Source organism: Hyaena hyaena, unplaced genomic scaffold (assembly GCF_003009895.1).
Source record: "Hyaena hyaena isolate Hyena2069 unplaced genomic scaffold, ASM300989v1 scaffold_150, whole genome shotgun sequence".
Taxonomy (NCBI): domain Eukaryota; kingdom Metazoa; phylum Chordata; class Mammalia; order Carnivora; family Hyaenidae; genus Hyaena; species Hyaena hyaena.
Window position 1 is genome coordinate 1513824 of NW_024080782.1, and position 23871 is coordinate 1537694.

General features: G+C 47.9%; 1 protein-coding gene across 4 annotated transcripts in view; it reads right to left on the reverse strand.

The window, feature by feature from the left end:
- MOCOS (molybdenum cofactor sulfurase) overlaps window positions 1-18829 on the reverse strand; it is a 52130-nt gene extending 33301 nt beyond the window's left edge. For 3 of the 4 annotated variants that reach the window (XM_039238977.1, XM_039238978.1, XM_039238976.1), the window contains exons 1-6: window positions 18617-18829; window positions 12472-12561; window positions 9118-9184; window positions 7597-8238; window positions 6733-6809; window positions 4466-4665 (exon numbers count right to left, since the gene is read on the reverse strand). In XM_039238977.1, the coding sequence (XP_039094908.1) occupies window positions 4466-4665; window positions 6733-6809; window positions 7597-8238; window positions 9118-9184; window positions 12472-12561; window positions 18617-18758 (1218 nt within the window). In that variant the 5' untranslated portion in view covers window positions 18759-18829. The remainder of the gene's footprint in view (window positions 1-4465; window positions 4666-6732; window positions 6810-7596; window positions 8239-9117; window positions 9185-12471; window positions 12562-18616) is intronic. The other variant, XM_039238979.1, reaches the window with a different exon arrangement.
- Between the last annotated feature and the right edge of the window lie 5042 nt (window positions 18830-23871).

Genomic DNA, 23871 nt, shown 5'->3' on the forward strand with positions numbered 1-23871 from the left:
AACTGAGCCACATGGGTGCCCCAACTTTTTAAAATAATGAAATACTTTTCTTAAAAAGAGCCCACATGCTCCAATGAGATTTGCACCTGGACGTGGGGCAGCTCCTTGGCATCCTGTGCCACAGGGGTGATCACAGAGCAGTTCCCAGCTGAGCTACCACTCGGAGCAGCCTTGTCTGGGTGCACAGCCTGGGCTACACACATTACCGTGTCGACACTGGATATTATCAATGTGCTTTCCATAATGTCCCTTACTCTAGGTTGAATCACAGAATTGCTACTCAATCTATAAGCTCCAAGGCTCTTTCCTGATTCCTGAAGACTCTGACAGGTGATCTGCTTTCATCCAAGGCTCACAGGCAGGGCTAGCATGGGGGATATTTGCCGGGTTCCATTCTCCCAAGGGTCTAGGAGTCCGATGGGAGTCCTCAGCCTGGGTGGCTTAGGCTAAACTCAGGGGAATCACTGAACTGCATTTGGGAAAACAAACACATCTTGCCCAGCTGGGCAAATCTTTGAAAGTTTTCTCCCCAGGAATTCACAGCGTGGGGTAGCCAGAGGCAGCCAGGAGCAGTACAGCACCCTCCACAGACCACAGGTCACCACACAGCCAGCACCCGCTCCCAGCCAGGCTGAGCATACCAGTGGTGCTTCCCACGCTGTTGAGACCATGGCTGTCATTTTAGCTGCCTCCCCTGGACTGTCAGAGAAGAAGCCATTGTCTGGGTTGAACTGAGGGAGCCTCAGGAAAACAACTCTGCTCCTTTGCTCTGGGCAAACAGCTCAGTGACGTTGAGGCCTGCTAATGAAATCCAGATGTTCCCTAGCTCTCTGAGCCAAGACCTGGCAGCACCACTGGGTCTGGCCAACTCCATCTCCAGGGTCAGGTGGCCTCTATTCAATGGGCAGCTGCTAGGGAAGTTCCCTCACTGTCCACCCCAACTCCTACCAAGTGGAATTAGAAGTCTCCTGTACCCACCCCACCCCCACCCCACATTCACTATTCCGGTTACCATTGCTGCGAAACAAGCCACCAAATGTTGGGGGGCGGGGGGATAAAATAATAGCCATCTTATTGTGCTCACAGCTACAGTAGGTCAGGAATTCAGAAAGAGCACAGAGGAGATGCTTGACTCTGCTCCATGATTTCTCAAGTCCCAGCTGGGAAGTCTCTGAGGCTGGCAGTGACATGGTGTCTGGGAGTTGGAATCATCTAGAGACTTATTTATGCATATGTGTGTCTGGTCCCCTAGCCAGGAAGGCTCAAAACAGGATCGCCACCATCATGGCTGTGCTTGGCCTCTCCACATGGCTTGGCTTCCTCACAGCATGGCAGCCTCAGGGTAGAATTTCTTACATGGTAACTTGGGGCCCAAAAGTGGATGTGCCAAGGAATAATGCTGATGTGGCATTGCCTTTTCTGCCACACAGCATCACTTCTGTGGCATTTTACTGGTTATGAGAGAGTCACAAACCCACTGAGATTCAAGAAGAGAGAAGGCCTCCATAAAGAAGAGGATGTGGGTACAAGAGGCTGTTTAGGCCACACCTCCCCTTGCTCCTAATTTCCCATCATGAGGCAGTCCTCTCCAGCCTCAAGCCCTATGGGATCCCGGCCTGTGCCCAGCCAGGTGAAGGAGTTGGTTTCTGCGGCAAGATAAGCACTCCATCCGGGGAAGGCAGGGAACCAGCCTGCACACAGTGAACACTGGAGCCTCCTTGCTTCATATCAGGGCCCCTTGCTCAGGCCGTGTAAACTGTGTATCTCATTTAGTCCTCATTAGCAACACTATCAGCAGGGCACTTTGTTATCCCCATTTCATGGAGACTTGGAGAGCTTACATTAACTTGCCCAAGCTCAGAGAGCCAAGCAAAAGGCAGCCAGAATCTGGACCCACATTTTTAACCACTGTGTAGAGAATGAAATTAGGAGGACTGGATATCAAAACCGAGAACTCAAAAGCTTCTTACAGAAAGCTCAATTCTTGAGGCACCTGGGTGGCTCAGTCGGGTGAGCCTCTGACTTTGGCTCAGGTCATGATCTCACAGTTCGTAGAGTTTGAGCTCTGCATCAGGCTCTGTGCTGACAGCTCGGAGCTTGGAGCTTGCTTCGGATTCTGTCTCCCTCTCTCTCTGGCCCTCCCCTGATTGTTCTCTCTCTCTCTAAAATAAACATTAAATTTTTTTTTTTTAAAAAAAGAAGAAAGCTCAATTCTTTTACAGATCCCTGAAAAGAGAGCCAAACCCCACCATGACACATCTAATCTTTCCGAAGGCCACCAAAGTTCCTATGGAATTCCCACACAGTGAGGTGGCCCAGGAAAACCATGCTGGACTTTCCTGAGTCGCACAGCTGGCCACGCCTCAGCCATGGAATCCACTCATTATATGAGCCTCCTCTAGAAATGCACAGAGGGAGAAACTCATCCCATGTCTGGCCTCGGGGAACCAGAGTCCTGATAAAGGTGGCGGGGCACCCAGACCCCCACCACGCCCCCAGGCTCTTCCTCCTCTTTGAAGCATCTCAAGGCCAGTGAGGAATTCTCTCCCTGCTCTGCCTGCCACCCTACATGTCATGGTCACCTGCCTGCCCTCCTCTATACCTCGAGGGAAATACAACTTATTTAGATCCAAGATTGAAACTTACTTTAACCAATCACCCAGAATAACATATTTAAGAAGGCAAAACTTTTACTCATCATGCATTTTCCATTTTCCACCACCCCTTCCCCCGCTACCACCAAAAGCATTCAAAATTGCCTGGTTCTTAGTGGCGTCAGGCTGCCAGTGTATAACTAAGGGGCGTCTACACAGTGAACCCACCCAAGAGACAACCTGTGGTTGTAGAGGGTCCACTCCCGGATACCATTAAGAATGGACAAGTCCCCAGAAGAATAGTTCTCAACTGCGTTCCTCAGAGAAGGAGTGGAGGAATGATCCCTTGAGAAAAGGACTTTGAGAAATTCTGCATTTAACAAAGGTGAATGCGGATTATGGCTCTCAAGGGAAAGTGAACATTGTCTTCTGAACTTTTCTGACCCTTGAAACTGCTCCTCACAGAGCTGCTTTAGGAACTCATGATCTGGGAAGGACCTTGGGCTCCCATCCTTGTCGGTCTGTCACAATGCATTTGGAGGCCATCTGTCACCATGTCTGAGTCCTTGGTATGCCTCCGGACATTTTGATGGACTGAGCAGTGACCAGCTGCCTCAGCTAAGGCAAGGACTCAAGAGTTCCCAGCATGCAAACCACTATTTGCACTGTTTTCATGGGAAAATAAATACAAAGGATATATCTGCACAAACTAGGTTATAACCAAACTACTAAATCCTTCGAACTCATAATATGCACGAACTATGGCAGAAATAAGGGCTTTTGTGATACTAAGGACATCATTTATTTCTGCTTATCACAAAGAAGGAGTTCTGATCCAAGCCACAGGCAAATACATGGTGGGAACAGGCCCATATTTTGTGTGATGCTGTGATGCTGTCTGATGTATCATGGGGCTACCATGCTGAATACACATGAAATGACCTCAGACATGGTATTCTGTCTACACTGATTTTCTGTCTACACTGTTTTAGGATGTCTTCCCTTGCTGGCAAGCTGTCATCTGTCACCTTCCACTGCTATCAAGGACTTGGACCCTTTCTCTCCACACCTGAAAATGACAATTTCTGGCTGAAAAAAAGGAGGGCTGGTAAACTAAATAGCCATGCCTGTTAGACCTGAGTGCAAATCAGAGAATAGAGCCTCTAAGGAAGGGCCAGGCCTCTCCAACCACACACAGGTTGCTCTTTTCACAGCTACTGCAAGGACTCAGAGACCTGGACTGCGAAGTTTAGGGGTCCAAAAGGCTATAGAGTTCAGGGGAGAGCAATTCTGCTGTGAACAGGTGCCCAAGGTGACAAGAAAACCCACCTGGATATATACACAATGGAATGCTACTCAGCTATGAAAAGGAACAAAATCTTGCCATTTGCAACAATGTGATGGGAACTGGAGGGTATTATGCTGAGTGAAATAAGTCAGTCAGAAAAATACAGATATCATATGTTTTCACTCATATGTGGAATTTGAGAAACTTAACAGAACACCATAGGGGAAAGGAAGGAAAAATAAGTTTCAAACAGAGAAGGAAGCAAACCATAAAAGACTTTTAAATACAGAGAACAAACTGATGGTTGATGGGGTGGGGGGTTGGGGGAACAGGGAAAATGGGAGATAGACATTGAGGAGGACACTTGGGATGAGCACTGGGTGTTGTATGTAAGATGAATCATGGAAATCTATTCCCGAAGCCAACTACATTGTATACATTGTATGTTAACTGACTTGTCAATAAATTATGAAGGGAGGGAGGGAGGGAGGGAGGGAGGGAGGGAGGGAGGGAGGGAAGGAAGGAAGGAAGGAAGGAAGGAAGGAAGGAAGGAAGGAAGGAAGGAAGGAAAGAGAAAACCCACCTGAGAATAACCAATGATGTTCCCACTGTGGTCGAGAACATTAAAATTGATGACAGGCCCCTGCACCTCTGGGCTGCTGAATTCAGAGTCGCTGTAAATCCGCACCACAGGGGCTCCGTTGGGATACCGGAGAGCACACAGGGCAGTGTAGGTGTACTGAGCCAAGGTAAATGTGTGCTGCTGTATATTCTCCATTCCACCTCAAAAACAATTGTGAAATGTCAGGCAGAATCATGAACTTCACATGTAATTCACTCAGTCATTTTTAAGAACACAAGTGCATTCTAACCGGCAAAGCCGGACCTCAGATTAACAATTGTAAATCTGGTAAATATGGTGTGCTACTGTCCACGTGGTTAATGTGTAGTCCTGGGAGACTGAGCAACACCTTACTGTTGCTGTTTCCATGGAATCTTCCATAGGAATTCCTGTCATGCTCTTTTTTATCTTCTTTTTTTAATAATGTCACTTAAGCATTCAGATAATTTAGACCCTTGGGTTACAAATGGCAAAAAAGCACCATTTTATCTTTAAAAGTATCTCTTTTTTTGCTGTTTCTTTTAATGTTTAAATCATTTTTTTTTGAGAGAGAGAGAGGGCAAACAGGGGAGAGGGGCAGAGGGAAAGAGAATCTGAAGCAGGCTCCACCCTCAACACAGAGGCCAGCACGTGTTTCAAACCCATGACCCTGAGATCATGACCTGAGCCAAAATTAAGAGTCAGATGCCCAACCAACTGAGCCACCCAGGAGCCCTTAATGTTTAAATCATTTTAATAGTATCCAAATCAATTAAGGATACATGTTAAATCATGGATGAACCTTGAAAACATTATGTAAAATAAGCCAAATATTGTATTAGACCTCTTATATAAGTGCCTAGAAGAGGCAAATTCAAAGAGACAGAAAGAATAGAGATTACTTGGGGCTGGAGGGGAGGGGGAATGGGGAGTTACTGTTGAATGGGCTTCAGTCTCAGATGATGTAAACGTCCCAGGGATGGTCAGTGGTAGATGGCTGCATAACAATGTAAACGTGCTTAATGCCTCAGAAATGTACACTAAATTGGCTACAGTGGCACATTTTATGTTATATGTACTTCACTACAGGTTTTTTCACAGGACCACTGAAGTAGGAACAATCAGAGGTTTGCCTTATTACGGAACAGGTACTGCCAACCCACTTTCTGAGGCGCCCCTGGCACTGTTTGACCTATATTGCTGCTCGGGTATCTATTAATATCTTTCCTTGGGAAAGTGCTCCTTTCTCAGTGCTCGTCTTATTATCTCCTCTTTGTCCTAGATACTGTCGTGTCCATCACCTCCCTGCATTACCATCAGTGTCACCTCACCTCACGTGAATCCTGTCTGTCCCCCACCTCCCCTTCCTGGACTCAGGCTGAGAACCTGAAAGGTCCCATTACTGTGATGAGAGAGAGACAGAGAGAGACAGAGAGAGAGGAAGGGCCACCTAATCATTAAGCCACATCCCTGGTTCACCACAACCCCATCTCCTTTTGGACGGTACAAGCAGCGCCACCCAGCTCCAGAAGCTCAGCCATTGGGCGAGTGCTTAGGAGCACAACGGAGGGTGGATGCCTGGCTCGCGAGGCAGAGGCTCTTCTAGTCCCATACATTTGTGTCAAGCCCCACACGATGGGAAGCGGCATCTGTGTGTGTGTCAGCCTACAGTGAGTGTCCCCCACCTGCCCAACACCGGGACAGAAAATGTGCATCCTTGCAAAGCCCAGCAGCAGAGACGGGGGTGCAAAGTTAGGCATTATTATGGCCGAGGTTGAAACCCTAGCCCACCCAGTTACTAGGTCCGTGGCGCCGGGGAAGGCATTTAACTTCTCTGAGTATTAGCTCCTCATCACACAGCTACCCCCTGAGACAGGAGGGAGGACCCAGCCAGGTCACAGCGGAATAAGGTCTCAGGATCTGTCACCATTCCCAGGCCAGTGACCAAGGCTGGCTCTTCTGCCTCTGTGAAGCCACCAATCTCCTGGTTTGGAACGTCTCTTACTTGTTAAAATGTTCTTTTAACTGACAAAAATGTCTTTAAGAGGGTGGCGCAGTCTCTTGCTCTTGTCTCAGAAGTCATTCTGAAATTCTTTAGAATTAGCTTCAACTGCATCGGGCATACACCTGCCAGGTGCCAGCCACTCGCAGAGCCCCCCATGCCCTTATCTAAATCACACCTGTGCCAGGACGCCCTCGAGGCCACAGACAATGGGAGCACATTCTGCTGGAGAGAAGGGTCCACTGACCTGTGAGGCGCTCCAGGGCATCAAATCCATGTTTTAGTGCTATCACGTCAAGGAACGAGATGGTGCCGTCTTCAAACCTATAACAGTGTTGAGGGGAACAAGGTCAAGCTGTGGCCGACAGCTCCCTGTGCATCTTGCAGTGTGTAACAAGGTTCTGATTCTAGGTTTCTCCATCATCTATGAATACGTTCTCTCTGCTGCCTTATAAATAGCTCCTCTCCCAGTTAGGACAGAGGGCTTTGCGGGCTGAGACCCTGCCCCGCAGGCTGACGAAGACACACACCAGCAAGCCCGGGCAGAGGCCTCTGCCCTCCGCAGGCGAGTAGCTCCCTGCCCCCAAACTTCCTTTGTCATGCACAGGGCTCGCTACTGTTAACAGCACCTCGCATGTCTGGTGGCTTCTGGATGAACTAATACTTCTGGCCAGCCTGCTACCAAGCTGAGCAGATTCCAGCTGCTGAGGACCAGCTGCGCCGCCGACATGCATGCACACTTGCTCCAGACGATGCCACCTTTTTAAACAACTGCTTTGATAAACTGCTGCACCTCTTGCCTGTGCTCTGGGGAAAGGCCTGGTGGCCGAGCCTCCTTACCCTCCTGAGAGCCCTTCAGGTCCTCTGCTTGCAGCCCTTCTCCTCTCACAGCTGCAAAGAAGCCTGCACATGCGGGCCCAGTTCACCGAGCTGCCTGGGGCACCCTCCCGCCGACCTCTGCCTTCCAGAGCCCTGACACCAGCCTCCGTCCCTGCCTGCAAGCCTTCTATCCCCGGTGGCTCAGCCTAGTCCCTTACACAGTCCTACAGGGGACACAGGCCATACCCCTTCCTGGCTGAACTCCAGCCAGCTGCTCCCATGGCGAAGTTACCTTTCTGCCACCGACTGTCTTGGGATATAGAAGTCTTGTCCCGCAAGGTACGCTGCGGCCGTGCCTCCTCCAAAGTAGGTTTTCCTCAGCAGAGGTGCCACGCGGTTATTCACCAGCAGAGCGCCCAGGCCAGTGGGGAACCCAAAGATCTTATAGAAGGAGAGGGGGACAAAGTCGGCCTGGTGAACTGACAGGTCCAAAGGCGAGGTGCTCACGTAGGAGGCCGCGTCAAGCAACACGAACCACTTCCCAGGCACGCTCACAGGGCACATCCGCCCAGCCTTGATCTCTCCTATCCAGGACAGGGGGTATCTGGTTCCAGAAAAGTTACTCTGAGCAGGGTAACAGAAGAGATGTGGAAGCTGGCAGTCAGGGTCACCGGCAGCAGTGCCCCGTGTCTCCGCCACACACATGTCCTCTGGCCTTACTGGGATGGAAGTGACATTCATGGCCGTGGTGACCTTCCTCATGCCCACCACGGACGTGTGGCTGTCGGTGAGGTAACAGAACCGACTCCCGCTGCTCTCCGGGCCTGGGGACGCCCACGGGAAGGCCTCTGCCACCAGTTTAAGAGCAGCCGTGCTTCCTGCCGTGAAAATCACACTGTAGTCCTCTGCGGAGGTGCAGAAGTGCTCCAAAATCCTGGAAGAAGCACAGCATCATGCCCACTCCTTGGTCTCACTGGTGTTAAATGTCCAGAGGTAGCTGTGTTTCTACTAAAGATGACATCTCTCTACCTCCACATCTAGGAAAAGACCCAGACGGGCTTGGCCACACTTGTGAAGTTAGGACAGGGGCCAAGAAAGTTGCAGGAAGAGGTGACAAGCAGGTTCAAACTGGCCAAAGAACTTCCTGCCTCCCAAGTCCACACCCTCATTGGATAAGATAAAAATCCAAGATCTTAATCCTAGGACACACTCTCTCCTTGGTCAGCTCTCTGTCTCCATCACGGCAAGTTGTAAGCCACCAACTTGTTTCATGGTGATTTTCCTATTTGGCAGCCCAGAACCACTCTCTAATTGGAAATAACTTGAAATTATAATGATTCAAGGAATTTTAGGCACCATGTGGAAATTACTTACCAAAAACTAATCATTCACACGCAGAAATATATAAAGAGCTGCTTAAAGTGTGCATATTCGTAAAAAGGTTGGGTGGGCTGGGGATGAATAAAACAAGATGCCTAATGAAATGTGAAAAGAAAGCTCAGACTGAATGCTTTTCTTCTCTCTGAAAATGAGACTTAGGAAATGGTCACTCCTTGTCACTCTGGCCCCCAGGCACTCTGGCACCAACCCGAAGCCACATGAAACAGCCGCGGGCACCTCAGGGCCAGCCACCTATGCTTCAGGTCAGCCTCATTCTCACCTTCCAGTCCTCTGCCCCCGATGTTTACCATTGTGCACGTGACCATTTAGCTGAATGTGATCTTCCCAAAACCAGCTCAGAACCGCTGTGGGATGTGGTAAGTGGTTGGAAAGAAGTCCATCACCTGGGGGCTCCCACTCGGCGCACACTCACCTGTAGCGCACGCGCTCCACGGTATCATGGGTGAGCTTGCTGCTGATGTTCTGGCTGTGAGGATTACCTGGCAGGTCACAGAGACAAAGCCATCATGTCACTACTTGGGTTTCTCTTCTTGTATTCCTCCAAAATCCTCTCCCTCGGTTTCTCAAAAAGTTAAGCATATGACTACTTATGATGCAGTGAAGCCACTCCATATACTCAAGAGAAATGAAAACATACATCTACTCAAAGATTCACGCACAGAAATGTTCACAGGCAGGTTTGTTGGCAAAGCCACATCCTGGGAACACCATAAATGTCCATCAACTAATGACCAGATAGACATAATGTGGTCTATCCACACAATGGGGAAGTATTCACAATAAAAAGGACCCCACTGACTAGGTCATGAATGAACCACAAAAACATGCTAACTGAGAGATACCAGACACAAGCAGTCACATATTATATGAAATGTCCAGCAAAGGTAACTATATAGAGAGATTCAGAAAGTGGTGGGTTAGTGGTTGTTGGGACTGACAGGGCAACAGGGATTAACTATAAATGGACATTAGAGATCTTATTGGGGAAATGAAAATGTAGGTGATTTATGATAGTTGCACCGCTTGGTAAAGTTACTGAAAATCAATAAATTGTACATTTGAAATAGATGAATTTTATGATACATAAAATATAATTCAATTTTTAAAAATGAACCAACCACCCCCTGCCCCCAACTAGTAAAGCAAGATGGGATCAGGGAAGAACATTCTGGAGCTGGGAGTAAGCTCTTAGGCAGCCAGAACAATGCAAGAATCGTTTCTGCAAGTCCCCTGACAGATGGTTCTCATAATTAAGCCCAGGGAACCAAGTACACAACCTCAGGAGGCTGTACTTCTCCCCACCCCCCCGCCAGCCATGAGGCAGAGCCATGAATGCCACTTAATCTAAGTCCCCAACTATTGCCCTGCATTCACACCAGTGCTAATGGCATCATCCCTGCAGAAACACACCTGTCTTCTCCAAATATGTGAAGGGGACCATCACATCACATCTCCCCTTAGCTAATTCTCAAGGCTAGAACCTCTCCTAATTTCTCTTTTTTAAAGATTGGTTTAAGTGTTTATTTATTTTGAGAGAGAGAGAGAGAGAGAGCAGGGAAGGGACAGAAAGAGAGAGAGAGAGAGAGAGAGAGAGAGAGAGAATCCCAAGCAGGTGTCACGCTAACAGCGCAGAATCCCACACAGGACTTGATCTCATGAACCATGAGATCATGGCCTGAGCTGAAATCAAGAGTTGGATGCTTAAACAACTGAGCCCTCCAGGTGCCCCCTGTCTCTCCTAATTTCACTTGTCAATTTCTAGTTCTCCTCCCCTACTTGGATCCCCCATGAGTGTGACCCATAGTATTATTACCTCCCTCAAAACGTGGCCCCCAGGTGAGGACACAGACCTCTCAAGGGGCCAGACATGCAGGGGTGAGGCACAAGCATTTCTTAGGAGCAGGACCACATGTGCACATTAACGCAGTCTTGACCTTTTTTGTTTTAGGATTTGTTTGCTTGTTTTCTCTTACATACTGCCTAGTCACACTGGATTTCTGGCCATTGAAGCTACCAACACTCCTTTTCCATAAGCACTAGTAACCTGGGGGTTTGGTACTGACCCTCACTGCCTCTCACCACCCTGGTTTTTAGCTCGCCACCATCAGCACTACCAACAGTCTACAAATTGTGTCACCTCTCGGCGTCTTTCCCAGTTAGGACTCTTGCAAAAGTTAAAGAAGACTTGCAGATCTCTTTGCAAATCATGGAGTAAAATTAAGATAAGGTCCCTCACTGACATCTCCTCTGCAAACTACCCCCCAGATAGTTTAAATATCTGCTGGTTACCCCGGACGTTAGTGTGGCATGACAGGATGTCATGAACCGAGGGAGTCGGCCGAGGGATGAGGGCTTGTGCTCTGGAGCCCAATGGCCTGGAGACCCTGCTCTCCAGCTTCAGCGCTTTCTGACTGTGTGGCCTCGAGTTAGCTACCTACCTTCCCTGGGGCTCACTTTCCTCACCTGTAAAATAGCAGTGATGATGGAACCTGTACCTTAGCTTGTTTGATAAAAGAACCTGTACCCTCATTTGCCTGGAGAATGGAGGGAGAGAGAAGAGATGAAGCATTTGGAACAGTCCCTGAAGTGTATAGTGAGTGTTCAGGACACGATATTCACTGCTAGTACTATTACCACTGCTACAGCTGTTACTGCTGCCTTTAGTTCAAGCTCCCTGCCCATGTTTTATCCTCATCACACTGTGCTGCTGATCACTGTCCTCTGTGACTGCCCATTGTTTCTAGAATAAACATCAGGGGCGCCTGGATGGCTTAGTCAGTTAAGTGTCCGACTTTTGCTTAGGTCATGATCTCGCGGTTCGTGGGTTCGAGCCCCACATCGGGCTATGTGCTGACTGCCAGCTCAGAGCCTGGAGCCTGTTTCAGAGTCTGTGACTCCCTCTCTCTCTGACCCTCCCCTGCTCACGTTGTCTCTCTCTCTCTCTCTCTCCTAGAAATAAATAAAAAAACATTTTAAAAATTTAGAATAAACATCAAACTCTGTAGAGCACCTACAATGCCCCGACCTACCTCTCCATTCATACCTCCTCCACTCTTCTCCCCTCCTCTGTCCTCCGGGGCTAAATCCTGAAACCATTAACGGGTCTTGGTTCCTGCTATCACCTCTGCCTGGAATACCCTTTTCCTCATTCCCAAGGGAATTCCTGCTCACCCTCCAGTATTCACCTCACTCCTAAGGCAGCTTTCTCCGCCATCACACTGCCACCCCCATCACTCTGCAGCCACAGACCCCATGGTATCATGGACCTTTTGTTCATAGCCCTTCAGAGAGTTAGTAATTTCCATTTATTGGGAGCTCACTTGATTAGGGTCCTGTTTTGACTAGATCATAGTCCACGAAGGCAGAGCCTGTGCTTTATCTGTTTTATTATAGCACCGCACCCTCCACAGCAGAGTGGCTCAACACACATTTATGGAGTGAAGGAATAAATGAATGTCCTTCTCACCACCCCACCCTCTGCCCAGGATCATCCCACCAAACACAGTAGCTTTGTATTTCTCTGCTCTTCTGACACTGACCCCTTCTTCTGGCAGTAAACTTTGTGTCCGTGAGTCAATCCTTCCCATCCTGGCTGTGCACGTATTATAGGGACCGATCTGAGTGCTTGCTTGACACCCGTCTCCCATGGGGTCTATTCAGCACTGTCCTAGTCTATTAATCTGATATTTTTTAAGCAGAGATAGATCAGCTAAATGTAGTTGGCTAATATTCATGCAAAAGACAGTTTTGGTGTGTTTTTCTTTACCATAAACATTTTCCATGAGATCATTAGTGAAGCTGGTGAGTTGACTCTGGGGAAACATTGTGGCTCCTGCGTGGTCAAGGTAGACAGTTCCTAAAAGAAAACACAGAATCAAGCTGTAGTTGTTTTTCAGAGGTATTCCACTCATTTTGCTTAGATCTGATTTGTGTGAGTGTGAGCAGTGGGCACCACCAGGGCACTGATTTCTCCAAGCCTCTTGATATGAGCTTCTTAATCTAAGGCATGGGCAATGCAAGATTGTGCTTTCAATATTGAATGACCTTTAGAGCCCCGAGCAAGCCTTCCTGATTAACCAGCTCTTTTATGAACCTGGAACAGCATCCCACACAGAGGAGGAGCCCAACAGACATCTGTGATTAATGACAACAAAGCGATTTCACATTATGACTCACTTCCTATCTGGGGTTTCCTTGCCTTTTCCCTGGTGGGTGAGCCCTGACTGTGCTTTCCCACAGTGAATTCTATAGCCCTCCACCCTAGCACAGCTTGGAGAGCTTTGAGAATACTAGGAATGCAAATGAGCTTTCTACCTTCTCTCATAAACAGAGACAGGCAAATTTGGAGGAAAGTGAGATAGGAAGATGTTCCCATTAGATGGGGGAGACCAGATGGTTGGATAACTCACTGTGTGGGCAAGGGTTCTGGAACATGAGCCCACTGGTACATGGCTGCGGAGAGGAGGCCCCATTGGTACAACTTCTTTATGGACGGCAATTTGGCAGTATCTGTCACACTTTAAACTGCAAACCCTCTTTGACCTAGCAACTCCTTTACTAGGAAAGTTATTTTTAAATATCTGTGGTTTGTGAACTGGCCTCCACATAAGGACATTTAGTGCAGCACTGTCTACAATAGCAGGAGATTGGAAATGACTGAAATGTCCATGGACATGTGTTTAAAATAAAGAATTCTTGTCCCTTCACCTAGGACTTTATAAGTATGGACATGGAGCAAACTCTGAGATACATTTGTCAAGAATATACAACGTGAATAGATTCATTCCTTCTTTCATTCCCTTAAGTGGGTTTTGTTGTTGTTTTATGCAGAATAGATTTTTTTTGGCTTCTGCTTTTTAATGTTTATTTTTGAAAGAGAGTGAGGGGGAAAGGCAGAGAGAGAGGAAGACAGAAGATCTGAAGAAAGCTCCATACTGTCAATACAGAGCCCATAGAGTGGGGCTCAACTCATGAACTATGAGATCATGACCTGAGCTGAAGTCAGACACTTAACAGACTAACCCACCCAGGTGCCCCTCTTTGGTTTCTTTTATAATATCTTTATTGAGATATAATTCCCACACCATAAAATTCACCCTTTTAATGATACCTTTAGCAGATTCATAAACCATCACCACTATCTAATTTTAGAACATTTTCATTCATCCCAAAAAGAGAGTCCATACCACTTACCAATCACTCCCTAATCCATTCAGCCCTAGCCCCTGGGAACCATTCATCTACCTTCTGTCTCTACAGATTTGCCTATTCTGGGCATTTCATATAAATGAAAACATGCAATATGTGGCCTTTTGTGTCTGGCTTCTTTCATTTAATATTTTTAAGGTGCATCTGTATTTTCAAGGTGCACAATATTTTTGTTTCATTCCTTTTTTAGGACTGAATAGTAGTCCATTGTATGGATGTACCACATTTGTTTATCCACTCATCCAATGATAAACATATGGGCTGCTTCCATTTTTTGTCTATTATAAACGATGCTACCATGACTATGTGCAAGATTTGTGGGGACACTGTTTTCTCCCATTCAGTGGGTTATCCTTTCTTGGTGGTATTCACAGAAGCATAAAAGTTTTTAAATTTGATGAAGTCCAATTTGTCTATTTTTGTTGCCATTGTTGTTTGTAATTTGAGTGTCATAAGAAACCATTGCCTAATCCAAGGTCTTGATGATTTTTGCTTATGGTTTCTTCTAAGAGTTTTATATTTTTAGCTCTTATATTTAGGCCTTTTGTCCATTTTTAGTTCATTTTTAATACAGTATGAAGTAGGGGTCCACCTTCATTCTTTTGCATGCCAGCTACCCCAACACTATTTGTTAAAGAGACTACTCTTTCCTCTATTGAATAGTCCTGGCCTTCTGTTAAAAAGCAACTGACCATAGACATGCGGGTTTATTTCTGGACTTACAATTCTACTTCATCAGTCCAAGCATCTTTCCTTGTACCAGTACCACATGGTCTTGATAACTGTAACTTTATTTACATTTTACTTATTTTAATTTTATGGGAAGTATGAGTCTTTCAACTTTGTTCTCTTTCAAGGTTGGTTTGGCTATTCTCGGTCCCTTGCATTTCTGTATGAATTTTAGAATCAATTTATCATTTGCTGGGGTGCCTGGGTGGCTCAGTCGGTTAAGTGTCTGACTTCGGCTCAGGTCATGATCTCTTGGTTTGTGAGTTTGAGCCCCGCATCCAGCTCTGTACTGATAGCTCAGAGCCTGGAGCCTCCTTCAGGTTCTGTGTCTCCCACTCTCTCTGCCCCTCTGTCCCTCCCATGCTCATACTCTGTCTCACTCTGTTTCTCAATAATAAATAAAAACATTAAAAACTTTTAAAAAAATTATCAATTGCTGCAAAAAGGTACCTAGGACTTCGATCAGATTGTCAATCAATCTATAGGTCAGTTTGGGGAGTACTGTCATCTTAACAATATTTAGTCTTCAAATTCATGAATATAGGGTGTCTTTCCATTTATTTAGGTCTTCTATCATTTCCTTTGATGACATTTTATAGTTTTCAGTTTATAAATCTTCCACTTCTTTTTTGTTTCATTTTCACAGCTTTTCTTGCTAGTGTAGAGAAATCAGGTTGATGTTTGTGTATTGAGCTTGTATCATATAACTTTCTGAACTTGTTTTTTAGTTCTAACAGTTTTATACATGGATTCTTTAGGGTTTTCTATATACAAGATTGTGTTACCAGCCAATAGAGATGTTTCACTTCTTCCTTTCCAATCCGGATGCCTTTCATTTCATTTTCTTGCCTAACTGTCCTGGTTAGAACCTCTATGACAATGTTGAGTAGAAGTGGTGAGTCCAGACATCCTTGTCTTATTCTCGCTGTCATTGTTTTACTATTAAGTATGACATTAGCTGTGGGTTTTCTGTAGACAGCCTTTATGAAGTCATTTTATTTCCTGGTTTATTGTATTTTTAGATTCAATAAATCTTTATTGAGTACTTACTATGGGTCAGGCGCTGTTCTAAGTGGCAGAGACACAACAATAGACAAAAGAGAGAAGCTGGTATTACAGTGACAGAGCAAGACAAATAAATGTAAACTATGTCAGACAATGAATGTTATGTCTCAGTTGTATAGTAAAAAAAACACTGTACAGACTTATATAAATAAAGACAACAAATCAAAAGGCACACCAGACACAAGTGTCAGGAACTGAGCCTGAGGCAGCCACCATGGCTGTGGCCTGGAGTGAGAGGGGCTCCCTGGCCATTCTTTACCCTCCTGTGGCACCTTCTGAGTGCTATGTAAATGTACTACCTAGTCCAAAAAATTGGTTTTAGAATAATGTTCTCTTTAACTGAAAATTGAGACATACAAATGCACCACACCAAAAGAAAGGCCTCTGTCCACCCAGCCATCAGGGAGATGCTCATGTGAAGCCACGGTGCACTTGTGAAACCTGAGGGGCTCCCAGGGACACCACATGCTTTGCCCACAACCTTCTGCAGGGCCACGAAGCCGTCTGGGGGAAGGCTGCTTTGGCCTTTGGTCCAGTAGTTAATTTTGCAAAACAAGGCAGCCATGTGAGATGATCTAGAGATCTGATTTTAGATGAAGTCAGCCAGCATGGTGGAGAGCAGTGCAGAATCCAAGTCAACCAACCTGATTGAATCCTGCTCCACCACTCGCCATTCTGGATCCCTGTCCCTTCATTTGCAAATGGGATGAGGGTTAAATGAGCTGTTATAACAGAGCCCAGTTTAGTGCTTGGTACACAGTAACACTCCAAGATTTAGCAGTTAGTAGAAGCAGGAGGCAAATGACCCCAAAACCCATTGGTATTGGGTCTTCAAGAAAGGAAATTCCAGGGTCTCTTCTAGATCATGCTCTTTAAGTTCTGTATAGGGTAAGTGGCCATGCATCAGCACCCTGAGGCTTCAAGAACCACTTGAATCACATCTGAAAATCCAACACTCCCCCTTCACCAAGACAAGGGAATCCCCATCCAATTGGTTAGGCAAAGTATTTCAGCACTTAAAGATTAAGCATGTAATTATCTAGAGCTACCACTTAACCAGATAAACTCTCAAACCTGCACAAAATCTCTGAGGGGAAGGAGGAGGGGGAAAGAAAGAAGAGGTGACGGTTACATTGTTTTGTTTTGTTTTCCCTGCACTATGAGAGGGAAAAAGTGGGTATGTTCTAAGACTTCCAACCATGGGAAGGATGGGTTTAATCCACAAAAGTCTACTTCAACTGTATAGTGTAGAGGAAATGCTAGGAACTTATAGATGATAGCGAAAGAAAGAATATGATACAATAGATGTTAAAGGGGCTCTGAGGGTCATGCTGGGATCTGGCTAGAACATTTAAATTTTATATTTAAATTTTACACTTAAATAAATGTTCTCTGAAGGACACAAGTAAAACAAGTAGGGGCCCAGAACATACCTCTGCTTTCCCAGGGTAGCATTGAGAGGAAAGGTTAGTCAGTGATGGGTGTGAGGGATCAGAGATGGAAGGATTAGGGGATTAAGCAGGTGTGGGCTGAAATAATTACAGACTGCATGAAGACAGCCTCTGAGATTTGCTTCAAAAGAATGGGGAGCCTCCTTCCCTCCCTCCACACCTGTTGGTGTTCACTGTATCAATCTATTTCTCTGGGTAGAAATTTCCACAGTAAAAAATTTCAGAGACAGCATGTGGAAGCAGAGGGGTGAGGTACTGTCTCCTCCAGGTGAATGTGTTGCTGAGAAGAATGGAGAGGTAGAAGAGAGGCCACCAGAAGCTCCCTCCCCCATTTCCCTCTTGAGCTTCCCTACTGAACTACAGAGGGGACACATTAGGAGAAGGCCACAGCCCTCAAAGCTCCCAAAAGGAAAAAAAAAATTGTAACCAACCCAAACATGAGCAAGTGACTCAAAAGAGCTGAAATCAACCACCTGATTACTGAAACGTTAAGTCACAGAGGCCGCTGTTTTGCCATGAGCAAGGGAGCAGTCACCAGTTGCTCATCGCGACAGAATAAACACACCTCAAATCCCGGGGCCTGGCACCGCGACCATGCCATGCCCACTTAACCTGCGGCCCCTCCCTGCTCAACCGGCACGCGGTTCTCAGGCCAGGAAGACCTCGCACACGGTTCCTGGCAGGAGGGAAAGTCCCGCCCGGGTGCGGGAGCCCTCCCGCCCTGCTGCAACGTCTGGGCAAGGCCACAGGGCCCGATCGAGCTCGATTTAAAATTTAACCGGCCCGTTCCGCCTTGCGCATATCAAAAGGACTATATGATCCTGATACTCGTGTCCAATTTACAGGCTCGCCCTGTACTTAAAGCTCCAACTGCACGGTTTGCTAATTCAAGTCCCCCAGCGAGCAAGAATTCGAAGGCATTATTCAGATGGCACGAATGAGAAAAAGGAGCCTCGAACATAAAGCTGCTTATGAGCTTCGTGTCCAGAGGCCTCCGGGTCCCAACTGCACACGCCCCCAGGCGCGGGGTCCCGACCTGGCGCCCTGGCCGCCCACGCACTGCACCTGTCCGCACCTGAACGCCAGGGCCGCTGCTCACGCCTGCGTTCTGCGACCCTGGCTCCCGTTGGCTCTTTAGAGGCGGGAGTCTCGCGGCGGGCAAGGGCAAAAGAACTCCTAAGCGTGATCCGCCAAGAGCGAGCACAGGCGAGAAAGAAGTAGGCTAGTCCTACACCACGGGAGAGGCTAAGGAGCTAGGGTAGCAGAAGTTTTGGGCTCCAGGTGGGACCTCAGGGACGCGCGGACAGGTCCCTCCCGGTCTTTCGATCCAAAATGTATCCCAAATGAGGTGACGCTGCTCCCACCTAAAGCAAAAGCCCCTTCCACGTCAGTTCCAGAAAACTCGTGCGCGCCAGCTCCTCCCTGCCCGCCCCGCGCAGGTGCCCGGGCTGGCCTCACCTGCCAGGCGGCCGAATTCGCGCTCGCGCATATCCCGCAGGCTGCGCGGGCCGTAGCCGTAGGCTAGCAGCTGAGTGCTCGAGTCCCGGAACCCCGTGAAGGCCAGCAGCTCGGCCCCCCGCGGCGCCGCCCCGCCGGCCATGACCCAGGCCCGCCAGCCGCTCGGTCGCGGCCGCGGGGCCCGGGAAACGCCGAGGCCGGCGCGCCCGACTCCGCCCCCGCCGCGCCCGGGCCGCGCCTCCCAGCCAGCCGGCGGCACCGGGTCCGCTGCCGAGGGTGACGCCTCTCCGGGCGGTCCGGCTTCCCAGGGGAGCTGACTCACAGCGTTCCAGTTCTTTCCTGCCCTTTTCCCATCTGGGGGCGGGGCGAGGAAGTGTCCGCTTTCGTCGTCTCTCTAAACAGCTTCCCAGTGGAGCCCACAGAGATACCCCCAAAGACCCTGGAAACTCGAAGCTCTCGTTTACGGTCCCACGAAAAGGCTCGTGGCAGAAGGAACGCATTGCTCTTTCCTGCTCGGCACCCTGACACCTGGGGAGCCCCCGACTCCCCCGATCTCGAGCCCTTCACACTACCCGGGACCCTCACTGTCCTGTGTTTGCAAGGAGACTTCTCCTTGCTGCCCCCAGGGGTGTGTGTGCTCTGCGTGTCTAAGATTGCGGCTGAGCGAAGGGTGGAAGAGGAAAACGATTGGGGATCCAGGAAGTTGGTTGGCTAATACGGTCTCGGTGGCTGCGCGCGGTCGAAAACATAACTCGGCTGCGACGACTGCGCCCTGAGCGCAGGAGGCGCTCCGCCCTTGGGCCTGCACCCGGGGTGCCGGCGTCAGAGCGGCTCTGTCTCGGGGCTCCAGTGCCTCTGTACTGAGCGGCTGCCAAACCCAGGCGTCGGAAGGAAGTGCAGAGCCGGTGCAGGGGCGAGTGGACGGGTGCACAACATGGGACCCAGGTGCGTGGCAGGGAGAGCTCAAGTGCGATCCCAGCCAGGGTCGGGGCCCGCTTCGGAGGATGGAGTGAATGAAAGGCGAGGTGCTTGGTGTGGAACCGAGTTGGGCTTAGTGCAGGACCTTCTGCGGAGGGGGGCGGACACCGTGCTGGGAGCCCAGGTGGAGGAAAGCAGGTGCGGGCCCAGTGGGGCCACCGACCCAAGGTGATGTGGACCACTGGCTTTCCAAGCATACCATGGTGGGAGGAGGTGGAAAGGGCGTCCATTCCACAAGTTCACCGCCTGTGCCGCAGAGCCAGGCCCACTGTCGCCCAGTGCGTGCGTCTCCGGAGCCTTGGGACTCCTGATGATGCGCGCTGCCGACTCCAGGCCCAGCCTCTGCCTGTATAAAAAACATCCGAGGGCTGTGGGTTGGCCCAGCTTGAGAGAGCCGCCTGAGGGCCGTGCACCGTACTGCCCCTCCTGGCCCACCCCCAGAATGCCAGGTGGCACTGGGTGGATGGAGGTTCTGTATGGCCCGGTCCTGGGGCTGGATCCATAAGAGCCAGTCCACGGGTTACCCCTACTTAGGTAGCCTCTGCCCCCACACAGCCACTGCTCATCCTCCTCACTGCCAGATCCCCAGGTCCTTACTGGAGAAGCATTCATACTTCTGAATACTGAACATATTCATGAACAATACAGGAATTTGCTCATTGGCATCACTGACCCCTCCCCCCATCCTCTTCTGCATACCTTCTGACCACACTGGGAGCTGGAACTTTGGGCTCTGGTGCCATCTTGAGCCCTCTCCACAGCACCCCCTTTTGCAGTGTGACTTCTGGGAACAATGACAAGAGCAGGTACTGCACTGGGCACCTGTACACTTTGACCTGTACTAATTAGTCCACAATTAATGAGGTGACTTTTAACCGGTGGAGAAGCTAAATCACAGAGACATAGAGTAACTTGCATAAGAGCACACAGCTAGAGGAAGACGGACAAGCCAGCACCTGCGAAGTAAGTCTCCAGAGCCCAACCAGGTAAATGTGTTCAGCAGCCTCTCTGGTGCAAGCCTCTGTGGTCCTCAAGGCCTCAGTCTCCCCATGTCTAAGTCGGGAGAGTGATGGGAGTTGGTGGTCCCAGACGCTGGATGCTGTGTGTGCCACTCACCCCTCCTTTAATGCCCTACTTCCCAGTGAGGATCACCCCTAGGCCAGGCTTTTCAGGCATTGACTTACACAAATGGCCTGGAAGCCTATTAAAATGCAAATTCCGATTCTTTAAGTTTTAATTGGGGTGATGTTCGTTGGGTCCATGAACTGCACTCTGAGGAGTGAGTGACTTCCTTATTTCCCCCGGGAATGTAAAGAGTATCTACCTCTCCTCAAGGTGTTCTGTGGGCAAGTCGCAAATCCACCAGCATGCTGCTTACGGGCAAACTTGCCTAGTGAATAATCTGAATGGGCCAACTCAATGCAGAACTTTTTTTTTTTTTTAATTTTTAATTGTAGTAAAATATACATAACCAAAATTTACAGACCTTGCCATTTTAAGTGTACTGTTCAGTAGTGTTAAGTGCATTCACATTGTGTGCAATCTCCAGACCTTTTTCCATCTTGCAAAAACTGAAAGTCTGTATCCATTAAACAACTCCCCATTTCCCCCTTCCCCAGCTCCTGGCAATCACCATTATCTTCTGTCTCTCTGAATTTGGCTATTCTAAGTACATCACATTAGTGGGATCATACAGTATCTGTCTTTTTGTGACGGGATTATTTCAATTAGCATAATGTCCTTAAGATTCATCCATGTTGTAGCGTGTTTCAGAATTTCCTTTCTAAGACGGAAGAATATGCCACTGTGTATATAGATTACATTTTGTTTATCCATGCATCCATTGATGGACACTTGGATCACTTCCACTTCTTGGCTATTGTGAATAATGTTGCTATTAACATGGATATACAAATACTTCTTTTGAAACTCTACTTTCAGTTCTTTTGGATATCTAACCAGAAGTAGAATTGCTGGATAATGTGTCACTCGATTTTTAATTTTCAAGGAAAATATAGTTTTCCATTAGCAGCTGCACCATTTTACATTTCTACAGTGCATGAGGATTCCCATTTCTCCTCATTCTCACCAACATTTGTTTTCTGTTGTTGATGTTATAGTAGGCATTCTACTGGGTGTCAGGTAGCATCTCATTGCAGTTTTAATGTACATTTCCCTAACGATTAATGATGTTGAACATCTTTTCCTGTGCATTTTGGCCACTTTATGTATTCTTTGGAGAAATCTTTATTCAAGTCTTTTGCTCATTTTGTCGACTGAGCTTTTTTAAAAATTGCTAAGTTGTAGGAGTTCTTTATATTTTCTGAATATTAACCCCTTGTCAAGTACATAATTTGCAATATTTTCTCCCATTCTGTAGATGGTCTTTTCACTTTGTTAATTGTATCCTTTTATGTACAGTGCAGAACTCTTGAAGATCATCAAAAATCACTGAACTACCATTCAGTAAAGTAATATCTTTAAGGGGTTGAGTGCCTGACTCGATTTCAGCTCAGATCATGATCTCATGGTCATGAGATTGAGCCCTGGGTGGGGCTCTGTGCTGAGTGTAGAGCCTGCTTGGGATTCTCTTTCCCTCTCTCTCTGCCTTCCCTGCTCAAGCTCTCTCTGTCTCTCTCTCTCTCTCTCAAAAAAAGAAAGAAAGAAAGAAAGAAAGAAAGAAAGAAAGAAAGAAAGAAAGAAAGAAAGAAAGAAAGAAAAAAAAGAAGGAAGGAAGGAAGGAAGGAAGGAAGGAAGGAAGGAAGGAAGGAAGGAAGAAAGAAAGAAAGAAAGAAAGAAAGAAAGAAAGAAAGAAAGAAAGAAAGAAAGAAAGAAAGAAAGAAAGAAAGAAAGAAAGAAAGAAAGAAAGAAAGAAAGATCTTTAAGCTCCTGGCTCCTGGCTCTTCCCAGAGCACTGCATGCTCAGGAGGACAGGAAGGACTTGCACCTACAGGCATGCAGGGAAATGAACTACTGAACGTCCAGCTACAAGGCCATGTGGCCTGAGTCCCCTACCACTGCTCTAGGATGCAGGTGTAGAATTACAAGGAAGAGGAAAGGGACTACTTCCCACCAGGGAGTTCAGGGAAAGCACCCAAAGGAGGAAGCCTTTGACCTGGGCCATAGCAATGAGCCTGTGAAGAAGGGAAGGAGAATAGTGGGGTCTGAGGATGCTGGGAGGCTCAGCCTCTAACTGGCACCCTAAAATTTATTTCACCAAGATTCCCCAGGCCTCTCCTGCCAGAAAGAGGCAGTCAGAAATCAGATTGCTCCTTCGTACCCTCCCCCCACTGGTGAATGTCTTACATGCGTTCCTGTGCTGTATGCCTGTCACTGCCTCATCTGACCTGGTCCAGCTACTGGCCGAGGGGCCTTGGACGAGCCTAAGCCAGTCTATGCAGAGGTCCCAAGAAACTAGCTTCTGCGCCCAAAGTTTAGAGCTTTGTAGGGAAACAGCTCTTCAGCACCTACTTACAGCCCTCTCTCACCTGGGAGCCATGAAAAATATGTGCCTGAAGGCCAGATCAGGCAGACTGAGAGCATTGATTTTGTACTTAAAATCTTTCCCCCTGGGCAAGGCTTTGTCCCTGATCCAGTTCACTGAGCTTAGTTTTCTACTTAGGATGATACCTGCCAAAACCACTTGCTCCCACATTAACAGACTTCTATGGGACCCCAGCCCCAGGGTCTCCTGGCAATAGATTCCATTTCTAGAAATCACCACTATACTCAAGGTACTTATTCATATGTTCTTCATTCATTCACTCACTTGGCAAACGTTCAACGAGTACTTCTCAGAGTTAAAGTCTACAGTGGTTGAAGTAAAAGGCAATGTAGGCTTGAGGCCAGATTTTGGAAGGCTGTAAGTCACCCAAAAGGACTGGAATTTCATTCTGAAAATATTTGAGCAAGAAAGTGCTTGCAAGAGGTGATTTAGACAGATCGCCTAATGGCCATGACCAGGCTGGATGGGGTGGTAAGAACTGGGGGTAGGGAGACCAGCTACAACCTCCTGCAACCTCCAGGCTTGAGTCACTGGAGATGAAAGTGGGCTTTGGCAGGGGCGTCACCCAGTGTTCACTGGGGAGCCATTAGTCAATAAGGCAGCCTGAGTGCCTGGGAGGCCCCAGGACAGGGAAGGAGATGGGGCCACAGCTAGATCACCCTTCCACACTGCGCAGTGCCAGAGAAGGGGCTTCCCAAAGAGGTCAAGTCTGTGGGGGAGAGAGCCCCCCAACCTAGGACTCCAGAAGTCCTGGAAGAGAAGGTGAGAGAGA